Source organism: Haliotis rubra, unplaced genomic scaffold, assembly GCF_003918875.1.
Source record: "Haliotis rubra isolate DU_JTF1 unplaced genomic scaffold, ASM391887v1 Scf1049, whole genome shotgun sequence".
Taxonomy (NCBI): Eukaryota; Metazoa; Mollusca; class Gastropoda; order Lepetellida; family Haliotidae; genus Haliotis; species Haliotis rubra.
Window position 1 is genome coordinate 57,508 of NW_025764947.1, and position 25,173 is coordinate 82,680.

The 25,173-nt window shown below is 39.9% G+C and overlaps 1 protein-coding gene across 2 annotated transcripts in view; it reads left to right on the plus strand.

Moving 5' to 3' along the window:
- Positions 1-25,173, plus strand: part of LOC124275543 (putative ferric-chelate reductase 1) — a 54,610-nt gene that overhangs the window by 24,859 nt on the left and 4,578 nt on the right. The window contains exons 12-14 of one of the 2 annotated variants that reach the window (XM_046711125.1): positions 4,534-4,605; positions 6,490-6,590; positions 6,897-7,037. In XM_046711125.1, the coding sequence (XP_046567081.1) occupies positions 4,534-4,605; positions 6,490-6,546 (129 nt within the window). In that variant the 3' untranslated portion in view covers positions 6,547-6,590; positions 6,897-7,037. Of the gene's footprint in view, positions 1-4,533; positions 4,606-5,670; positions 6,118-6,489; positions 6,591-6,896; positions 7,038-25,173 lie in introns of those variants that run through there. The other variant, XM_046711118.1, reaches the window with a different exon arrangement.

A 25,173-nucleotide genomic window follows, 5' to 3' on the forward strand; every position in this document is an offset into this window, starting at 1 on the left:
AAATCAATAAGTAATAGACAGGTTACTAGAGGTGTTAATTTTAAATCAATAAGTAATAGACAGGTTACTAGAGATTTTAGTTATTAAATCAATAAGTAATAGACAGGTTACTCGAGGTTTTAGTTATTAAATCAATAAGTAATAGACAGGTTACAAGAGGTTTTAGTTATTAAATCAATAAGTAATAGACAGGTTACAAGAGGTTTTAGTTATTAAATCAATAAGTAATAGACAGGTTACAAGAGGTTTTAGTTATTAAATCAATAAGTAATAGACAGGTTACTAGAGGTTTTAGTTATTAAATCAATAAGTAATAGACAGGTTACCAGAGGTTTTAGTTATTAAATCAATAAGTAATAGACAGGTTACCAGAGGTTTTAGTTATTAAATCAATAAGTAATAGACAGGTTACTAGAAGTGTTAATTTTTAAATCAATAAGTAATAGACAGGTTACTTGATCCATGAGTAATAGACAGGTTACTAGATCCATAAATTATAGACAATTTACTAGATATGCTCGTTTAAGTCATACACAGGTAACTAGATCCATAAGTAATAGACAATTTACTAGATATATATAAGTAATGGAGCGGCTACTAGTAGATCTGAAAGTAATGGAACGGCTACTAGTATGTCTGTAAGTAATAGAGCGGATACTATATTTGTAAGTAATAGAGCGGATACTAGATCTGTAAGTAATAGAGCGGATACTATGTCTGTAAATAATAGAGCGGTTACTAGATCTGTAAGTAATAGAGCGGATACTATGTCTGTAAATAATAGAGCGGTTACTAGATCTGTAAGTAATGGAGCGGCTACTAGTATGTCTGTAAGTAATAGAGCGGATACTAGATCTGTAAGTAATGGAGCGGATACTATGTCTGTAAATAATAGAGCGGTTACTAGATCTGTAAGTAATGGATAGGCTGGCTACTAGTATGTCTGTAAGTAATAGAGCGGATACTATATCTGTAACTAAAAGAGCAGATACTCGATCTGTAAGTAATGGAGCGGCTACTAGTATGTCTGTAAGTAATAGAGCGGATACTATATCTGTAACTAAAAGAGCAGATACTCGATCTGTAAGTAATGGAGCGGCTACTAGTATGTCTGTAAGTAATAGAGCGGATACTATGTCTGTAAATAATAGAGCGGTTACTAGATCTGTAAGTAATAGAGCGGATACTATGTCTGTAAATAATAGAGCGGTTACTAGATCTGTAAGTAATGGAGCGGCTACTAGTATGTCTGTAAGTAATAGAGCGGATACTATGTCTGTAAGTAATAGAGCGGATACTATGTCTGTAAATAATAGAGCGGTTACTAGATCTGTAAGTAATGGAGCGGCTACTAGTATGTCTGTAAGTAATAGAGCGGATACTATATCTGTAACTAAAAGAGCAGATACTCGATCTGTAAGTAATGGAGCGGCTACTAGTATGTCTGTAAGTAATAGAGCGGATACTATATCTGTAACTAAAACAGCGTCTATTAGATCTGTAAATAATAGAGCAGATACTAGATCTGTAAGTAATAGAGCGGATACTATGTCTGTAAATAATAGAGCGGTTACTAGATCTGAACATAAAAGACAAGTTACTAGCTCCCAAAGAAATAGACAGGTTACTAGGTATAAGTAATAAACAGGTTATGTAGATAGTAGTATAGAGGTTACTAGATCTCTCAGTAATAGACAGGTAAGTAGATCTTCAAGTAATAGAGTAGTTACTAGATTCCTAAGTAAAAGAGAGGTCAATACATCCCTAAGTAATATAGAGGCTACTAGAGGCTACATCCATAAGTAATATAGAGGCTACTAGATCTGTAAGTAATACACAGGTTACTAGATATTTTAGTCATAGACAGGGGACTGGAACTATAAATAATAGCCAGGTAACTAGATCCCCAGGTAAAAGAGAAGTTAATGGATCTATAAGTATTAGATGGGTCACTTCATCTATGAGTAATAGAAAGTGGCGAAGAAAACTACAAAGCAAATGGCTATCGCCTGCCTCATTACGCGACGTGACAAAGCGATTTGCCGTCTCGATACCTTCGGCAGCGAATTGGACCATCTGAAAGAAGACTTCTCTTCACTCAAAGGCTACCCTGCCCACCTAAACCTAAAAATCTAGAAACAAGATCATCAAGACTTCCAAGCCATGACCCAAACCTGCCCCATCAGAATCGCCATTCCCTACCATTTAACAGAAACTCATGCAAAGGTAAAGTGTTTCACAACAACACATGATACGGAAAAGCAGCTACCTGGTTTATGTCTGTAAATAACAAACGTACCTCTTTAACAATGAGGCCTGGTGTATGTCTGTAAATAACAAACGTACCTCTTTAACAATGAGGCCTGGTGTATGTCTGTAAATAACAAACGTACCTCTTTAACAATGAGGCCTGGTGTATGTCTGTAAATAACAAACGCACCTCTTTAACAATGAGGCCTGGTGTATGTCTGTAAATAACAAACGTACCTCTCTAACAATGAGGCCTGGTGTATGTCTGTAAATAACACACGTACCTCTTTAACAATTTAACAATAAGGCCTGGTTTATGTCTGTAAATAACAAACGTACCTCTTTAACAATGAGGCCTGGTGTATGTCTGTAATTAACAAACATACCTCTTTAACAATGAGGCCTGGTGTATGTCTGTAAATAACAAACGTACCTCTTTAACAATGAGGCCTGGTGTATGTCTGTAAATAACACACGTACCTCTTTAACAATTTAACAATAAGGCCTGGTTTATGTCTGTAAATAACAAACGTACCTCTTTAACAATGAGGCCTGGTGTATGTCTGTAATTAACAAACATACCTCTTTAACAATGAGGCCTGGTGTATGTCTGTAAATAACAAACGTACCTCTTTAACAATGAGGCCTGGTGTATGTGTGTAAATAACAAACGTACCTCTTTAACAATGAGGCCTGGTGTATGTCTGTAAATAACAAACGTACCTCTTTAACAATGAGGCCTGGTGTATGTGTGTAAATAACAAACGTACCTCTTTAACAATGAGGCCCGGTGTATGTCTGTAAATAACAAACGTACCTCTTTAACAATGAGGCCTGGTGTATGTCTGTAAATAACAAACGTACCTCTTTAACAATGAGGCCTGGTGTATGTGTGTAAATAACAAACGTACCTCTTTAACAATGAGGCCCGGTGTATGTCTGTAAATAACAAACGTACCTCTCTAACAATGAGGCCTGGTGTATGTCTGTAAATAACAAACGTACCTCTCTAACAATGAGGCCTGGTGTATGTCTGTAAATAACGAACGTACCTCTTTAACAATGAGGCCTGGTGTATGTCTGTAAATAACAAACGTACCTCTTTAACAATGAGGCCTGGTGTATGTCTGTAAATAACAAACGTACCTCTTTAACAATGACGCCTGGTGTATGTCTGTAAATAACAAACGTACCTCTTTAACAATGAGGCCTGGTGTATGTCTGTAAAGAGCAAACGTTCCTCTTTAACAATGAGGCCTGGTGTATGTCTGTAAATAACAAACGTACCTTTTTAACAATGAGGCCTGGTGTATGTCTGTAAATAACAAACGTACCTCTTTAACAATGAGGCCTGGTTTATGTCTGTAAATAACGAACGTACCTCTCTAACAATGAGGCCCGGTGTATGTCTGTAAATAACAAACGTACTTCTTTAACAATGAGGCGTGGTGTATGTCTGTAAATAACAAACGTACCTCTCTAACAATGAGGCGTGGTGTATGTCTGTAAATAACAAACGTACCTTTTCAACAATGAGGCCTGGTGTATGTCTGTAAATAACAAACTTACCTCTTTAACAATGAGGCCTGGTGTATGTATGTAAATAACAAACGCACCTTTTTAACAATGAGGCCTGGTGTATGTCTGTAAATAACAAACGTACCTCTCTAACAATGAGGCCTGGTGTATGTCTGTAAATAACAAACGCACCTCTTTAACAATGAGGCCTGGTGTATGTCTGTAAATAACAAACGTACCTCTCTAACAATGAGGCCTGGTGTATGTCTGTAAATAACAAACGTACCTCTTTAACAATGAGGCCTGGTGTATGTCTGTAAATAACACACGTACCTCTTTAACAATTTAACAATAAGGCCTGGTTTATGTCTGTAAATAACAAACGTACCTCTTTAACAATGAGGCCTGGTGTATGTCTGTAATTAACAAACATACCTCTTTAACAATGAGGCCTGGTGTATGTCTGTAAATAACAAACGTACCTCTTTAACAATGAGGCCTGGTGTATGTCTGTAAATAACAAACGTACCTCTTTAACAATGAGGCCTGGTGTATGTCTGTAAATAACAAACGTACCTCTTTAACAATGAGGCCTGGTGTATGTGTATAAATAACAAACGTACCTCTTTAACAATGAGGCCTGGTGTATGTCTGTAAATAACAAACGTACCTCTTTAACAATGAGGCCTGATGCCTTCACATTCTCAATCAAACCCAAGCTAACTGTGTATCATGTATGATTCGATTGCTTTTTTTCTGTTGCAGATTAATGGGGAAGATTATAAAAAATCACACCCGATATTAGGAATCATCATTACAGCGTTGGTCATCATTAACGTAAGATTGTGTTTACCACTAATATCTCCCTACACGTCAGTATATATCGTCGCCCTGAGTGTACTCAGCACAGGGATACTGTAGAGGTACAAACCGGCGGTTATCTCTCAGTGGATTATCAAACAGGCTTTAAGAGGCAGCTAAATAGTGGGCTATCCAACAGACAGTATCAGGCACACCCTTAACGGGTTATCCAGAGAATAACAGAATACGTTATCAGACAGGCTTTAACAGACAGCTCATCTGTGGGTTATCACACAGACTTTAACAGACAGGTCTTCAGTGGGTTATCAGACAGACGTTAACTGACTGACTGAGTTTAGTTTTACGCCGCTTTTAGCAATATTCCAGCAACATCACGGCGGGGGACACCAGAAATGGGCTTAACACATTGTGCCCATGTGGGGAATCGAACCCGGGTCTTCGGCGTGACGAGCCAACGCTTTAACCACTAGGCTACCCCACCGCCCCTCACAGACGTTAACAGACAGCTCATCTATGGGTTATCAGACAGGCTTTAACAGACAGCTCAACTGTGGTTTATCAGACAGGCTTTAACAGACAGCTCAACTGCGGGTTATCAGACAGGCTTTAACAGACGGGTTGTCATTGGGTTATCAAGAAGCACACCTTGAGTCATAATAGTCACAGTTACACAAAATGAAGACAAACCTGAACAGTATGTGTGCTTTGTGTTTAGTCTGCTACCGGATCCATCAAACCTGGCGTGAGTAGATCTGATAAATAGACTGACTGACTGAGTTTAGTTTTACGCCGCTTTTAGCAATATTCCAGCAATATCCCGGCGGGGGACACCAGAAATGGGTTTCACACATTATGCCCATGTGGGGAATCGAACCCGGGTCTTCGTCGTGACGAGCCAACGCTTTAACCAATAGGCTACCCCACCGCCCCTCTGATAAATAGAGGTAGTCGTGTAACTATTATTGTGTTCAACATAGCCTGCCACGCAAGTTAGCACACGACTGACAGTACCAGAATGTAAATTCATGGCGTTGTCCAAACCCTGACCATGGTATTTACCTGAGATTTGTAGCGTGATAGTGTACTGTGAAGAGTCAAGCACCTGCAGCACTGCCCCCCTTGCTGTACGCTTCCTGGCTGTACACTTCTTGGTTGTACACACATACTCTCTGGACAAGAATCACCATAGTAGGTGTCTAGGTTAATGTTGTGTTATGATAAACGTTTGTCTTATAAGCATCGAGCAAAATTTCATTCATGGCATACTGGTAAAACCAGAAACAATATATTCATACATGTGGAAGGATTTCAGTGTTCAAACGCGTTTCCACAGCAACAAATTGTAGCAACAAAGTATACAGCCTCTCACCCAACCAACACCAACACAACACCACCCAAACATCCACCCCACTCCATCATCAACCAACCAAACACCCACCCCATTCCACCCTCACCCCACTAAACCCACCCAAACTCGCCAACCCGACACAGCCGGCACGCAAGCATCCAACTGTCAGATAAACGGAAGTACGTATGACGCCATTCCACAATCAGAAATATCCTATAGATCATTATTTTAAGAACGTTGCTAAATTCTTAATATTGAGAAAACGTGATGCTGCTGTACATTACTAATTTAATGGGGAAGATTATTAAAGATCACACCCAATATTAGCAATTATCGTTACAGCACTGGTCATTATAAACATTATTAAAATTCAACTATGTTTCTCTGTTAATTTGATTAAATGCATTAATTTCAAGACATATTCAGTTAGCCAATCAGCAGCTGCCGTTCAGATACACCTCTCTTCAAAATATATATCATATAATTATGTAAACCTCATACTCAAGATGATTTTAATTTCAACATTACCATAAGTAGTTTTGCCTCAACAGCCGGTGATGGCATATGTCCGACCTGGACCTTCCTCGGAACGAAGACCCCCTCTTTAACTGGGCTCACTTTCTGGTCGGGACAGGGGCGTATTGCCTGGCAGGTAAGAGTTCCGTTCCCGCACTGTCATAACCAACCCTTTCCAAGTTAGATAAGAGGCGAGGCATGCAGTGGTCATCAAAAGGAGTCAAATTGCCATCAACAATCTGTGAACTGTAAACCTAACACGATGAGAAGAAAAGGAACAGCCATGCAGCGATAATAATTCACTTATAACTGACCGAAAACATGAATATTGCATTGTAATTCTGACTATACTGTGTGTTCACTCTTGTTTGATGACAAATGAAGAGTGTGTTGTTTGAGTGAAGTGATTCACTGTACACCTTTCTTCGTGAATTTGTTCTAGTGATCACTATCTTCTTCGGACTGAAGCTGAGCAAGTCGGGCGCCCCTGATTACATGGTGTACGTCCTATCCAGCTACGTGGTCTGGCAGGTGATCGTCGAGGTCAGCCTGGAAGCATTGAAGTGTATGTCCCAGCAGAAAGGTCAGACATCTTTATAGAGTATGAATATTGTCACATAACTGTCACATGTAACAGAATTCTTTCTTTTGCATGTATAAGCTTGTCTTGTTAGTTCTTATTACCACCAACACCCGCCAACCACTCAACCCGCCCACTCCTAGCCCAGGCTACCATGACCAAGCATGATAACTGATGTTGATCAATCCATCAATAAATCAATCCAACAACAGATCTGGTCAATGTTTTAAAGCTACTGTGTATGCAAGATATATTGACTCATGAAACGCAAAAACTTAAGACCACATGTTGATTTTTCCCCAGTAAAGATGTGAGTGTAATCTTTACCAATGAGACAAAACGCCAGCTTGCATGTTTTGGCTATCTGTTGATGTTGGTTCTGTTAGCTATACCTGCTTCCATTGTCTTAGTTCACAGACTTAGTTTTGCACGACATGTGCTTTCCAAAGTGTTCTTTGAGACCTCATATGCTTCTCTATATACTAGGAAAAACTGATATTTTGAAATAACTTCTACCTTTGCTTGCCACTGGGAGTGGCTCCTGACAAATTCAGTAATCTGCCAGCGCAAGTCCACATTTCACTAAACACACGGTGAGCTTCACTCCACTGAGTCGGAGAAAGCATGAATCCTGTACAGGTGCTCGTTTCACTCCAATGGGCCAGAGAAAGCGTGGATGCTGTACAGGTGCTCGTGTCACTCCATTGGGCAAGAGAAAGCGTGGATGCTGTACAGGTGATCGTGTCACTCCATTGGGCCAGAGAAGGCATGAATCCTGTACAGGTGCTCGTGTCACTCCATTGGGCCAGAGAAAGCGTGGATGCTGTACAGGTGACCGTGTCACTCCATTGGGCCACAGAAAGCGTGGATGCTGTACAGGTGCTCGTGTCACTCCAATGGGCCAGAGAAAGCGTGGATGCTGTACAGGTGCTCGTGTCACTCCATTGGGCAAGAGAAAGCATGAATCCTGTACAGGTGCTCGTGTCACTCCATTGGGCCAGAGAAGGCATGAATCCTGTACAAGTGCTCGTGTCACTCCAATGGGCCAGAGAAGGCATGAATCCTGTACAGGTGATCGTGTCACTCCATTTGGCCAGAGAAGCATGAATCCTGTACAGGTGATCGTGTCACTCCATTGGGCCAGAGAAAGCATGAATCCTGTACAGGTGCTCGTGTCACTCCATTGGGCCAGAGAAGGCATGAATCCTGTACAAGGTGCTCGTGTACAGGTCACTCCATTGGGCCAGAGAAGGCATGAATCCTGTACAGGTGCTCGTGTCACTCCATTGGGCCAGAGAAGGCATGAATCCTGTACAGGTGCTCGTGTCACTCCATTGGGCCAGAGAAGGCATGAATCCTGTACAGGTGCTCGTGTCACTCCATTGGGCCAGAGAAGGCATGAATCCTGTACAGGTGCTCGTGTCACTCCATTGGGCCAGAGAAAGCGTGGATGCTGTACAGGTGCTCGTGTCACTCCATTGGGCCACAGAAAGCGTGGATGCTGTACAGGTGCTCGTGTCACTCCATTGGGCCAGAGAAGGCATGGATGCTGTACAGGTGATCGTGTCACTCCATTGGGCCAGAGAAAGCACGGATGCTGTACAAATGATCGTGTCACTCCATTGGGCCACATAAAGCGTGGATGCTGTACAGGTGATCGTGTCACTCCATTGGGCCACAAAAGCGTGGATGCTGTACAGGTGCTCGTGTCACTCCATTGGGCCAGAGAAGGCATGAATCCTGTACAGGTGCTCGTGTCACTCCATTGGGCCACAGAAAGCGTGGATGCTGTACAGGTGCTCGTGTCACTCCATTGGGCCACAGAAAGCGTGGATGGTGTACAGGTGCTCGTGTCACTCCATTGGGCCAGAGAAGGCATGGATGCTGTACAGGTGATCGTGTCACTCCATTGGGCCAGAGAAAGCACGGATGCTGTACAAATGATCGTGTCACTCCATTGGGCCACAGAAAGCGTGGATGCTGTACAGGTGATCGTGTCACTCCATTGGGCCACAAAAAGCGTGGATGCTGTACAGGTGCTCGTGTCACTCCATTGGGCCAGAGAAGGCATGGATGCTGTACAGGTGATCGTGTCACTCCATTGGGCCACAGAAAGCACGGATGCTGTACAAGTGATCGTGTCACTCCATTGGGCCACAGAAAGCGTGGATGCTGTACAGGTGATCGTGTCACTCCATTGGGCCAAAGAAAGCGTCGATGCTGTACAGGTACTCGTGTCACTCCATTGGGCCACAGAAAGCATGGATGCTGTACAGGTGATCGTGTCACTCCATTGGGCCAAAGAAAGCGTGGATGCTGTACAGGTGCCCGTGTCACTCCATTGGGCCACAGAAAGCGTGGATGCTGTACAAGTGCTCGTGTCACTCCACTGAGCCTGAGATGACATACTCGACACCTTCAACATTGGCTTTGTTGTCATTGATGGGGAGCTTGAAGGTGAATGTGGCATTCGTGAACCAAAACGGCATGACGTTGTATTGAACTCCATCTGGAATCACAAAGCTGAAAGTTTCAAGTATCGCAACTCAAAAAATCTACAGAACAAAAATGCGTTCACAACTGCAGACTTTGATGACTGGTCTACGTAGCTAACTACATGCCGGCAGAGACACACAAAGGTTGAGACTTGACATCCACAAAAACCATTGTCGAAAAATGACTGAAGAAATTATGTGCCCTGACTTACAACAATACCTACAGGTAGGCTCTGACACAAATCTAGAATTATCTTTATCAAATGCAGTAGAGATGTGAGAACGGGAATTGAACGGGGACGACCTATTCTTTCCTCATCTAGAGCCTTGCGAATTCCTGCCTGAAAGCCCTGACTGTCTAAACCTTGCTCCATGCGGTAGCCATTGATCATTAGCCGCGGCAGCAGCCTGGTGTAACGGATCCCAGTGGCTGTTCATCAAGGTGTGCCCCAATGTATCCAGAGACACTCAAAATCATCCAGCAAACCCAACTGCCTCAAACTAACAATATCACTACAGACATGTTTCGCAGCGACACGACAAAAGGCATGGCCCCCTCCAGTGATGCTATTCAATGCAGGAATGATCAAGGAAGCAATGAACCCCGTTGCTTATATGAGACACTCTCGGCTTGCTCTGATGGGCAAATACCGTTCGACTAAGCAGTCATTTACCGAGTCGAATCAATCAGAACGATTTCTTTTAATCTTTGGGCTCAAATATATATATATACATTGAAGCTATATCATTCTGGTTACACGAATATCCAGCATTACTCCCAACACGATTCTCCAAGGAATTCGTCATAGAAAGTGTTACATTCATATTGAATAATAATACATTTAATTTTGATGGGGAACATTATAGACAAATGAAGGGTACAGCAATGGGAACCAAAATGGCACCCACGTATGCTACGTTAGTTTTAGGGTATTTGGAACGAACTCTGGAAACCAAAGTAAAAGAACAGTTAGGACCTGAAGTCGCTGAATACTTTAGAACAAATTGGCGACGTTTTCTTGACGATTGCTTCATGTTATGGCCCTTTGGAGATGAAAAATTAACTCTGTTTTATAACATCCTAAATAACTTGAACAAACATTTACATTTTACCATGGACTCAAATTATTCTGAAATTCCATTTTTGGACATCATGGTAAAACTATGAGGACGTAATCTAGAAACAGATATATATTATAAACCTACAGATACTAAACAATACCTTCATTTTTCATCTTGCCACCCGAGTCATATAAAGAGAAGCATTCCCTATAACTTAGCAAGACGTATCTGCATGATTGTGTCACAAATACCGACAAGGAACATGCGACTTGCAGAACTAAAATCATATCTACAGTACCGTGGATACCCAGTTCTTCTTGTGGAAGATGGAATGAAGAAAGCAATAAACATAGACAGAAGGACACTGTTGAAAGTTCGTGATAAACAAATAAATAACACTGTCAATCTGGCCTATGTTTCAACGCACAACCCCAAGAATCAGGAACTTTTTCATATCATAAGACAAAATGTTCCAATTTTAAATGCTGATATGAAAATGAATCGAATTATGGCTAATGTAACAATGATAAAGAGTAAACGCCAAAGCCGTAACTTAAAACACATATTGACACGTGCCACATTCGACTCATGTATTGAACCTACAGAATTCAGTGTCACAAAATGTAAACGGGGAAATTGTGGAACTTGTGAATATATACTTGAAACTTCATGTATAAAGTTCAAAAACAGGAAACAATTATTTCATGTACGCTCTAACATGGACTGCTCCGCAAAACATATTATTTATGTTATTATATGCCAAGGGTGTCATGAAGAATACATTGGACAAACGGAGTGCTTGAGGGACAGAATGCGCGTCCATAAACAACAGACTAAGGACCCCAAAACAAGGTGCATCCCCTAAGCGCTCACATTGACAAATGCGCAGCAGGAAAGGAAATAAAATTTAAAATATTCCCTTTCTATAAAATGAATACTGCTGACGCCATGCAGCGTAAAGCTAGAGAAAACTTTTTCATCAAAGAATTGTGTCCATCGTTAAATAGGTAACGCAATGTGTCTGAATTATACTTGTTTTCATTGTGCTACTAGTACTGTCAATATAAAGCCGCCAATGTGACGTCATGACAAATTGACGTCAAAACATAATCCGTTTTAACTGTAATCACTTCTCCCTGAAGATAAAAGTGAAACATGTTGGAGAAGATCCGTGTCGTGTGATTATTTCAGAAACTTCTTCTTATATATGTACTACTGTACGCTCGGTATTCTCATCACTTTCTTTTAGATATATATATATATATATATATATATATATATATATATATATATATATATATTGCATAGATAAATAAAAACAGAATGCCTTTTTCTCCAACATGTTTCGTTCTTTACTCTTCAGGGAGATTGTAGCGGTTACAGTATGACGTCATTACATATATATTGTGACGTCATAATAGGGACAACATTCTAGAGCGACAAGGTCACAGCTTGCAATGGTTTAACATTGGTTTGTACTTGTCTATGAAGTAGTGTTCTTTTAAAATTCGTTTTACTTTGTCCGAATTTTGAACTTGATAAAAAGGAAATATTGTAAATTTAACATCGTTTCCTTTCGCACAGACATCTAGATGTTCACTCAGTGGGATACATCGGGTTTCAGGACACTTTATTTGTTGTTTGTGGACACGAACCCGGGCTCTTAAATTTTCTGATTGACCAATATACTGTTCATTACAGCCTGTGCATGTTATGACATATATTATGTTTTTGCAAGAGCAGTCAAAATTCTGTTTTACATAGAATTCTCCGTGTCTCGTGAAAGTTACAGAGTGTCCTTCAACAATATGTCGACACGTTCCACAGTTACCTCTGTTGCATCTAGACACAGTAGGATTTGATAAATTCTGTTTATTTGAAATAAATTTGGCTTTTGTTAGAATCTTTTTAAGATTCTGATTTTGTCTTTTGCTATTTATTATTTTTCTAGATTTCAGCATTGATTTCAGTTTTTCATCTTGTTCTAAGATGCACATATTAATTATATTATATTATATTGATAAAAAGGAAATATTGTAAATTTAACATCGTTTCCTTTCGCACAGACATCTAGATGTTCACTCAGTGGGATACATCGGGTTTCAGGACACTTTATTTGTTGTTTGTGGACACGAACCCGGGCTCTTAAATTTTCTGATTGACCAATATACTGTTCATTACAGCCTGTGCAAGTATAATATATATAGGATGTTATCAAATCCTACTGTGTCTAGATGCAACAGAGGTAACTGTGGAACGTGTCGACATATTGTTGAAGGACACTCTGTAACTTTCACGAGACACGGAGAATTCTATGTAAAACAGAATTTTGACTGCTCTTGCAAAAACATAATATATGTCATAACATGCACAGGCTGTAATGAACAGTATATTGGTCAATCAGAAAATTTAAGAGCCCGGCTTCGTGTCCACAAACAACAAATAAAGTGTCCTGAAACCCGATGTATCCCACTGAGTGAACATCTAGATGTCTGTGCGAAAGGAAACGATGTTAAATTTACAATATGAAGGGTTGCAAAGGAAAACAACCTTAGTCACAATTTCAAACTTTTCAGGAGAACGAAAAAATCGAGTTTTTAAATCTGTTGCATTTTTTTTACAATATTCATTATTAAACCTTAGCCATAGTTTAAGCAAAGGCAATTAGTTACCTGACCATCCGATTCTCCCCAAAATGTAACAGAAAATGAAGAAAAGGATTATTTCATATGTGCAGTACTTAGCAGAATCACCTTAGTCACATCAAAATTGCAAAGCAAAATGACCTTAGTCAGCAAAGTTTCATGCCAAAAAAGCCAAGGTTACGTTTGATCTTTAATACTTCAAAAGTGCCCCCCTGTCTTTGTCAAAATGTGACTTAAAATGCATCTAGTGATTGTAACATACATTACCACTGACAGGTTTTAATACTTTTACCGCAGTACCATCTAATGGTTGTGAATCTTCAACCACTGTTGTAACAGCAAAACCATCTAATGGTTGTGAATCTTCAACCACTGTTGTAACAGCAATACCATCTAATGGTTGTGAATCTTCAACCACTGTTGTAACAGCAATACCATCTAATGGTTGTGAATCTTCAACCACTGTTGTAACAGCAGAACCATCTAATGGTTGTGAATCTTCAACCACTGTTGTAACAGCAATACCATCTAATGGTTGTGAATCTTCAACCACTGTTGTAACAGCAATACCATCTAATGGTTGTGAATCTTCAACCACTGTTGTAACAGCAGTACCATCTAATGGTTGTGAATCTTCAACCATTGTTGTAACAGCAGTACCATCTAATGGTTGTGAATCTTCAACCACTGTTGTAACAGCAATACAATCTAATGGTTGTGAATCTTCAACCACTGTTGTAACAGCAATACCATCTAATGGTTGTGAATCTTCAACCACTGTTGTAACAGCAATACCATCTAATGGTTGTGAATCTTCAACCACTGTTGTAACAGCAATACCATCTAATGGTTGTGAATCTTCAACCATTGTTGTAACAGCAATACCATCTAATGGTTGTGAATCTTCAACCACTGTTGTAACAGCAATACCATCTAATGGTTGTGAATCTTCAACCACTGTTGTAACAGCAGTACCATCTAATGGTTGTGAATCTTCAACCACTGTTGTAACAGCAATACAATCTAATGGTTGTGAATCTTCAACCACTGTTGTAACAGCAATACCATCTAATGGTTGTGAATCTTCAACCACTGTTGTAACAGCAATACCATCTAATGGTTGTGAATCTTCAACCACTGTTGTAACAGCAATACCATCTAATGGTTGTGAATCTTCAACCATTGTTGTAACAGCAATACCATCTAATGGTTGTGAATCTTCAACCACTGTTGTAACAGCAGTACCATCTAATGGTTGTGAATCTTCAACCACTGTTGTAACAGCAATACCATCTAATGGTTGTGAATCTTCAACCACTGTTGTAACAGCAGTACCATCTAATGGTTGTGAATCTTCAACCACTGTTGTAACAGCAATACCATCTAATGGTTGTGAATCTTCAACCACTGTTGTAACAGCAGTACCATCTAATGGTTGTGAATCTTCAACCACTGTTGTAACAGCAATACCATCAATAGTTGTGAATCTTCAACCATTGTTGTAACAGCAATACCATCTAATGGTTGTGAATCTTCAACCACTGTTGTAACAGCAATACCATCTAATGGTTGTGAATCTTCAACCACTGTTGTAACAGCAATACCATCTAATGGTTGTGAATCTTCAACCATTGTTGTAACAGCAATACCATCTAATGGTTGTGAATCTTCAACCACTGTTGTAACAGCAGTACCATCTAATGGTTGTGAATCTTCAACCATTGTTGTAACAGCAATACCATCTAATGGTTGTGAATCTTCAACCACTGTTGTAACAGCAGTACCATCTAATGGTTGTGAATCTTCAACCACTGTTGTAACAGCAATACCATCTAATGGTTGTGAATCTTCAACCACTGTTGTAACAGCAATACCATCTAATGGTTGTGAATCTTCAACCACTGTTGTAACAGCAGTACCATCTAATGGTTGTGAATCTTCAACCACTGTTGTAACAGCAATACCATCTAATGGTTGTGAATCTTCAACCACTGTTGTAACAGCAATACCATCTAATGGTTGTGAATCTTCAACCACTGTTGTAACAGCAGTACCATCTAATGGTTGTGAATCTTCAACCACTGTTGTAACAGCAATACCATCAATAGTTGAGAATCTTCAACCACTGTTGTAACAGCAATACCATCTAATGGTTGTGAATCTTCAACCACTGTTGTACCAGCAATACCATCTAATGGTTGTGAATCTTCAACCACTGTTGTAACAGCAGAACCATCTAATGGTTGTGAATCTTCAACCACTGTTGTAACAGCAATACCATCTAATGGTTGTGAATCTTCAACCACTGTTGTAACAGCAATACCATCTAATGGTTGTGAATCTTCAACCACTGTTGAAACAGCAATACCATCTAATGGTTGTGAATCTTCAACCACTGTTGTAACAGCAATACCATCTAATGGTTGTGAATCTTCAACCACTGTTGTAACAGCAATACCATCTAATGGTTGTGAATCTTCAACCACTGTTGTAACAGCAGTACCATCTAATGGTTGTGAATCTTCAACCACTGTTGTAACAGCAATACCATCAATAGTTGTGAATCTTCAACCACTGTTGTAACAGCAGTACCATGTAATGGTTGTGAATCTTCAACCACTGTTGTAACAGCAATACCATCTAATGGTTGTGAATCTTCAACCACTGTTGTAACAGCAATACCATCTAATGGTTGTGAATCTTCAACCACTGTTGTAACAGCAGTACCATCTAATGGTTGTGAATCTTCAACCACTGTTGTAACAGCAATACCATCTAATGGTTGTGAATCTTCAACCACTGTTGTAACAGCAATACCATCTAATGGTTGTGAATCTTCAACCACTGTTGTAACAGCAATACCATCTAATGGTTGTGAATCTTCAACCACTGTTGTAACAGCAATACCATCTAATGGTTGTGAATCTTCAACCATTGCTGTAACAGCAATACCATCTAATGGTTGTGAATCTTCAACCACTGTTGTAACAGCAGTACCATCTAATGGTTGTGAATCTTCAACCACTGTTGTAACAGCAGTACCATCTAATGGTTGTGAATCTTCAACCACTGTTGTAACAGCAATACCATCTAATGGTTGTGAATCTTCAACCATTGTTGTAACAGCAATACCATCTAATGGTTGTGAATCTTCAACCATTGTTGTAACAGCAATACCATCTAATGGTTGTGAATCTTCAACCACTGTTGTAACAGCAATACCATCTAATGGTTGTGAATCTTCAACCACTGTTGTAACAGCAATACCATCTAATGGTTGTGAATCTTCAACCATTGTTGTAACAGCAATACCATCTAATGGTTGTGAATCTTCAACCACTGTTGTAACAGCAGTACCATCTAATGGTTGTGAATCTTCAACCACTGTTGTAACAGCAATACCATCAAGTGAAGATACATCAACTTGGGCTGCAAGAACATCACTGTCGACCACCAACAGAGCCTTATCTTCACATTCTTCACAATTAGGGTGTTCATCTTCTTCTGATGAGTCCTGAGTATCCGGCACATATTCAGGATCTTTGCCGTCAGAAACATCTGAGAAACTATCCGGATCACTTTCACTGTCATCATAAAAAATCATGCGAACAACATCATTAGTAGAAAGTTTTTCCATTTTTACATCTATTGTGTGCCTTCCTCAGTTTCCAGAGTGGATCGTGTTGGGTAAGATATGGAGTAAACCCACCTGCGGTGTGTCAAAGGGGGCTCTGATAAGGACTGTATGATACAATGTCCAAAGCAAACTTCTCCAACATAATCGTTAACCAATTGTGACCATTGATTGATGTCACCATTTGGGTTGACAACAAGAAAAGCCAAATATGGACTGTGAACCAACATTTGACGTGCTGTTGATGGAGAAACTGGTAAAGAATTGCATATTTCCAAACACCGTAGCTTTAGCATGGACTTCACAATCTTGAGTTGATCCTCTTCTTTGAGATCTTGCAATCCATGGGTTACCAAGTGGGTTACTCCTGAACATAACTGAAGACTGTTAGATACATCATTGATATCATATCCGATCCATCCAGAGATAGTTAACTTCCTCAAATTGTTCAGTAAACTGACACTGTGCAATGATGTTAGATGTACAGTGCTTAAAAGAAGTATTTCAACTTTCAGACAAAGGGGTAGGTATTCAGTTAGGTCAATGTGATGGTTCAACTTTTTTGCGACAATCACACAACTGCAGATCCAACCAGGTTTGTCTCGACCATAGGGATTTGCTATGAGCTATCAGTTTCCAATATTTGCAGACAGAGGCAACGTCCCTAACAATCTCAAAAGGCGAGAGGTACTGGAAAATCTTAACCAAAACTTCTGAAGGCAGTCTATTCATTTGGGAACTGAAATAATAAAAGAAATGTTGTCATGTAGTTTTCCAATATAAGAGGTTTTTTTAGAGAAATAAAGCTTTGATGGTTCTTTTATTGTTTTCTATCCAACCTACAGTGTAAAATCTTAACATTGATAAATAAAGGTTACTTGTCACTAAAATCCATTTTCACTGTTTAACTTCAGTAAATACAATATCATATTTAACAGCTAAAGTTGAAGTATTACCCATTGAAATATTTCCCATTTAGGATTCTCTAATATCAAGGTGTAGCCATATAAAATTGAAAATAATGATGAAAAAGAAATTACATGCAGAAAAACCTAAGTCACAAAGATCTGTCACAAAAGTGGTTGGGTTTTGTTGAAACGGGATTGCTCTTTGTCGTCTACATACAATAACTCACCTCAAATTCTCCAGAATATGGAGAAGTCGGACATTCTTCAAGGCAGAACTGCATCCAAAAACATGTGGACAAAGTCACTTTCATACCTCCTTCTGAAGAGTTGTGTAATCATTACCAAGAAAAAAGACCAAAGTCAAATAAGTTCCTGCCAAAACAACCTAAGTCTGACTAAGGCCATTTTAGCATACTTCAAGAAACTTTGAAGAGCTATATTTCAAAAACTAATATTCATATGAAGACCACAGTTGGATCAAAGGGTAGCTGCCAACTTAAGCAATCATTTTGTGCTATTATTCAAAAATGACCTAAGTATGACATAGGCGGTTTTGCTTTGCAACCCTTCATATTTCCTTTTTATCAAGTTCAAAATTCGGACAAAGTAAAACGAATTTTAAAAGAACACTACTTCATAGACAAGTACAAACCAATGTTAAACCATTGCAAGCTGTGACCTTGTCGCTCTAGAATGTTGTCCCTATTATGACGTCACAATATATATGTAATGACGTCATACTGTAACCGCTACAATCTCCCTGAAGAGTAAAGAACGAAACATGTTGGAGAAAAAGGCATTCTGTTCTTATTTATCTATGCAATATTTATGACTGAACACCAGTACTACTTTGGACATTTTGTGCGTATATATATATATATATATATATATATATATATATATATATATATATATATCGAGGATTAGTGCCAGAACACCTTAAGTAAATAATTCTGTCAAATTTAGTTAAGAGTATTAATGCACTGCCATACTGATATGTTACTCATGCAAAAAAGCCCATAGCAATTAGGGGCTTAATTAGGTGGTTATGCATTAGAGTTCAAACAACTTATCAATTATCTCTCCTTTTGGTATAGACCAGGTTATTCTATGTTAATATACACCGTTCAGTCCTGCTCAACTGCTGTAGCCACGCTTGATATTCCCATGCCATAAACCCTTAACTGGCAGCAGTCGCCTCTGGCAGACTGTGTGGTGTCCATCAAGAATTTCCTTTACCGGTTAAAACAACTGATATGCTGAAGGAATTTTCTGGCTCTTTAGACTTACAGCTGATAAGGACCTCTCTCCGGGGTCAGATGGTCTTAATTACTGTTATTCTGTTGTGGCCATATATAAGCGTGCCTCTCCCAGCTGTTTACAGGGTTTGTTTCACGCTAGCCAAGGTTAGTTTATTTTGAACCTTGGGAGAGGAGCTATTTTCTAAAGTGTGTGTTTATATTAGGAACATTTACAGTACGGAAATCCCACTAAGACATTACAGGTAAGTCTTATCTGTAAATAGTAAATAAGTACTTGTTAAATATAACACACATGAGTGTGGTGATATACTTGTATTTCACTTAGGAGATTTGCTGTCTGTATAAAGTTGTTTGGCAGCACTAAGTAAAATAGAAACTTAATTGCTTTGATTATTGAGTGTTATTGTTATCAAATTCAGTGTGTGATATTAGCCAGTCCCCTAGTTTAGTACTCTGGTTTTAGGTCTGTGCAAGATGTCTGAATTATGGTCCGACGCAGATGAAGATGAATTATTACAATCTGACTTTGCCACAGCCACAAGTTGGTCACTTGCCACTAATATGTCAGTCAATTCTGATTATATTCAACATGAACCAAACCCATGTGGGGTGTGGATGGATACCCCAGCACAACCTGATAAACTTTTGGATATGCCAATACTGTATGACGCAAATGATGAAGAGGATGAGTCAGTGGATATACCAGCACCAGATCATACCACTGAGGATAATCAAACCCAATTTGTATCAATACAGCGTGATGTGCCTCTTGATTTACAAAGAAAGATGGATACTACGCCCAGATATTTACTACAACAGTGTGCAATACCAGTACAGAGTGATGCGCCTGCAGACATACTTGTACAGAGTGATGCTACAACAGACACAATAGTACAGAGGGATGCACATATAGACATACAAGTGCAGTGTGATGCGCCTATAGACATACCAGAACAGAGTGATGCGCCTATAGACATTCAAGTGCAGTGTGATGCGCCTATAAACATACCAGAACAGAGTGATGCGTCTATAGACATACAAGTGCAGTCTGATTCGCCTTTTGACATACCAGAACAGAGTGATGCACCAAAAGACATACAGGTACAGGGTGATGCACCTCTAGATATACCAGAACAGAGTGATGCACCTATAGACATACAAGTACAGTCTGATGTGCCTTTTGACATACTAGAACAGAGCGATGCGCCTATAGACATACAAGTGCAGTGTGATGCGCCTATAGACATACCAGAACAGAGTGATGCGCCTATAGACATACAAGTACAGTCTGATGTGCCTTTTGACATACCAGAACAGAGTGATGCGCCTATAGACATACAGGTACAGTCTGATGCGCCTATAGACATACAGGTACAGGGTGATGCACCTCTAGATATACCAGAACAGAGTGATGCACCTCTAGATGTACCAGAACAGAGTGATGCGCCTATAGACATACAGGTACAGTCTGATGCGCCAACAGACATACAGGTACAGGGTGATGCACCTCTAGATATACCAGAACAGAGTGATGCACCACTAGATATACCAGAACAGAGTGATGCACCTCTAGATATACCAGAACAGAGTGATGCACCTATAGACATACAAGTGCAGTCTGATGCGCCTATAGACATACAGGTACAGAGTGATGCACCTCTAGATATACCAGAACAGAGTGATGCACCTCTAGATGTACCAGAACAGAGTGATGCGCCTATAGACATACAGGTACAGTCTGATGCGCCAACAGACATACAGGTACAGGGTGATGCACCTCTAGATATACCAGAACAGAGTGATGCACCACTAGATATACCAGAACAGAGTGATGCACCTCTAGATATACCAGAACAGAGTGATGCACCACTAGATATACCAGAACAGAGTGATGCACCACTAGATATACCAGAACAGAGTGATGCACCACTAGATATACCAGAACAGAGTGATGCACCACTAGATATACCAGAACAGAGTGATGCACCTCTAGATATACCAGAACAGAGTGATGCACCACTAGATATACCAGAACAGAGTGATGCACCACTAGATATACCAGAACAGAGTGATGCACCACTAGATATACCAGAACAGAGTGATGCACCACTAGATATACCAGAACAGAGTGATGCACCACTAGATATACCAGAACAGAGTGATGCACCACTAGATATACCAGAACAGAGTGATGCACCACTAGATATACCAGAACAGAGTGATGCACCACTAGATATACCAGAACAGAGTGATGCACCACTAGATATACCAGAACAGAGTGATGCACCTATAGACATACAGGTACAGGGTGATGCGCCAATAGACATACCAGAACAGAGTGATGCGCCTATTGACATACCAGTACAGACTGATGCACCTATAGACATACCAGCACAGAGTGATGCGCCTACAGACTCATTAGTACAGTGTTATGGACGCGGAGGAACATCATCTCTGAGGGATAGTGACAGTGACTTTGACAGTTCTGATAATGAACTATTGTCAACACTAAGGAGTAGGAAAGGACTGGTCCCTGACAACGATCCAGCATCATCGTCAGGTGAAGAATATGATCCAGATAAAACCGCACTCGATTCATCAGACTCAGAGTTTTACTCCGGTTCAGAATCTTCAAATGAACCTGTGATCAAAAAGCAAAACTTGTTAAACTTTAAGACAAAGAAACCACATGACAAAGCGAGCCTGGATACTTCCAAGACCGCATCTTTATCAGCTGCATCAAACAAAAGTCGACAGGTACAAATCTATTCAGCTCAAATGCGTCAGATTCATGAAAGAAGATTGTTACAACTTGCTCAGTCTAACGGATACATTATACAACAGGTGCCTCGCGATGGAGACTGCTTCTTTACTGCGTCAGCGCTCCATCTATCAGGAAGTATGAAGGCCACTCAATTGAGAAAACAACTTTGTGATCATTTAGAAGAAAGGATGAATGAATACATTGACTTTTTTCCTATCAAGGAGGACAGTAATCTAGAAAAATGGCAGGATTATTTGCTAGAAGTAGAAGCTGGCGTGAGGCTGGCTACTTCTCCAACAGAGTTGCAGATTTCCTCCCTCTGTCACTGGCAAACTGGTCTGGCCAATGTGTTCGAATATTTTGCAGCAAAGCATCAATCCCTCTCATAGACATTACGCCAACAGCCCAAGGAATTGAGAAGAAAAACCGAATTGTCTTGGCATATACATCGATTACAGGACTTCCCGACCACTATGATGCCTGTATGACTCCAGCAATGCCATCTACGTCGTCAACACACATTTGCCACGACAGTACTGCACTGACGTCAGCAACATCCCAGGGCACTTCATTCGCCAATTCTGACAACTCCAGTACAATTCCTGTTACATTCAATTATGAGAACGATGTTACATCACAATGTACTCCCACAAACGATACTGATATTCCAGCACCCACTTCTAACATCCCCAAACCACCAACACCAAGAAAGTCAGCAGCTTTCAACACACCTCCAAAGAAGACATTATTCAGGAAACGTCAAGCAACTCCTGAAACCTGGATTAAAAATAAAAGAAAACACTTAAGACGGTCTGGACAAGAATATGTAAATCAGGAAGGGAAAACTATGAGGGCTAGATCTGTACGAGCAGCCGACTGTTCCAAATGTCGGTACAAATGTTCTGCAAACATCTCTGAAGAAACCCGCAAAAATATGTTTGAAACCTTTTGGAAGTTATCCTCATACACAAGACAGAAAGACTTCATTTGTTCAAATACAACAGAAAAAAAACTCGCACATACCTGGATGAAGAAGAAAATGTGGTACAGAAAAAATGCCAAGTTCACCGAACGTACTCCTTTCAACTTGATGGAGAACGACACAATGTTTGTAAAACATTTTTCAGAAAAACTTTGGATGTTGGTGAATCCTATATCAATCACGCTCTACTAAATAAGAACCAGGGGATATTTGCTGGGACTGAAAAAAGGGGACACCACAAACCACATAACAAGACTGCCACCGGTGCACTAAAAATGGTTCGAGAGCACATAGAATCATTCCCAACAGTTGATGCTCACTACACCCGGCGAGATACGAACAGGAAGTTTTTGGGATCGACATTAAATATAAAAAAATGTATGAACTGTACAAAGACTAGTGCACCAGTGAGGCTACCAAAGCAGTGTCATCATCACTTTACAGGAAGGTGTTCACCGAGGAGTATAACTATTCCTTTCATATACCAAAAAAGGACCAGTGCTCTCTGTGCCAGAAGTACTACAGAGAAAAGGAGAGTGGGTCAGTTCAGCAAGAACTTGAACAGAAGTACACCCAACACCAAGAGAGAAAAATGAGAGCCCGTGAAGAAAAGATAAAGGACAAAGCCCTTGCTCTGAAGGACAAATCCATTTTTGTGGCAACATTTGATCTGGAGGCTGTATCGTATTCCCCATGCTCACTTGTCAGTGAACTTTTCTACATGAGGAAATTGAACTATTACAATTTTACAGTGTACGATTTAGTCACAAAAGGAGGCACATGCTTTGTATGGTCGGAAGTGGATGCCAAGAGGGGATCATGTGAAGTTGCATCTTGTCTGCAAATTCAGCTGAAGGCTTTGCCACCAACCGTCAAGCATGTAGTTCTGTATTCAGATACCTGTTCAGGACAGAACAGAAACCAGTATGTCGCAGCCTCCCTATTACATGTTGTGACCACTATTGAACACATAAGTACAATTGACCACAAATTTCAGGAGCCAGGCCACACACAGATGGAGTGCGATGCAATTCATTCCACCATTGAATTTGCCAAAAAGAATACTAGCATCTATGTGCCAAGCCAGTGGGACACTGTTATAAGAATGGCCAGAAGAAAGGACCCTTATATTGTCGTCCCAATACAGTTCACCGATGTGATGGACTTTAAGAAATATGCCCATGGTAGACTGAAAAACACCAAAATTGATACAGATGGTGGTCGTGTGAACTGGTTGTCAATGTGCTGGATGCGCTACATTACAGGCAACCCAGAAAACATCTTCTTCAAGACTGAGCACAGCAATGAGCCATTCAGAGAACTGAAAGTGTCTACAGGCAGCCGCCGGGGAAGACCTCAGAGTATCTGTGGACCTCTGACCCGAAAGTACTCGGGAAAACAAGCAATTTCTTCAGCCAAGAAAAAAGATCTCATGTCACTCTGTCGGTCGGGTATTATACCGAGAGAGTATCACAACTATTACAAAGAACTCCTGACAGATGCTGACAAACTAGAATGCCTCCCCGTTCCTGACGCCTTAGAGCAGGATACGGACACTGATACAGACTAAAGCTACGACACTGAAACAACAGTCGTTGCTTTGTGCTATTACATGGTGTTAGTTATAATATGATTGTGGACATGGGTGAGGTTAGTGTAATTATCATACTGTCATAGTTTGGTTTTATATATTTCTTAGTCACTTTCATTTAAATGGAATGTCATGTTTCCAAGAACAGGTTATGTTGTATTATTTCCTGACTCCTCATTTACTGTAAAGTGTTCTGCTATATATTTCCTCTTTTTGCAAATTTAACTCCCGCATATAACTTGCACACAATATTTCACACAAATCACCTTTTCCACCAAACGACATAGTTATGCAAACCTTTTCCTATAAGACATTTAACAAGTTTAAAGTGTATGAAATAGTGTTAAGAGGTGGATATCAATATTAATTCTCAATTCAAGAAATGACATTTAAATTTTGAGAAGTCATCAAATCATTAACGAAACGAAATACTACTCATTATTATTCACTGTAAAATGAGGCGAAAATGTTATAAAAACAATGACTGATAAATGCATTTTATCATCCAAAACTGTGTCCACAGGAGATATTGCTTGTGTGAGATCAGACGAAATCTCCTAGGACATATCGTTTTGAGAGTAAATTTTGCACAATGCCCTGACAATGCTATGACGTCATGAACTTGATGACGTCACATTGCTATGACATCGCTGCACTGCGAGTTCAATGGCAGTACTGTGTTCAGAGATGAACATTTTTCATTGAAAGCTAATGAAGAGTGATTTTTGATGATAAATATAATCTCACCCTCGTGTCTTCTGATATCAAATATATCAACACTCGTTGATCAAAGTAA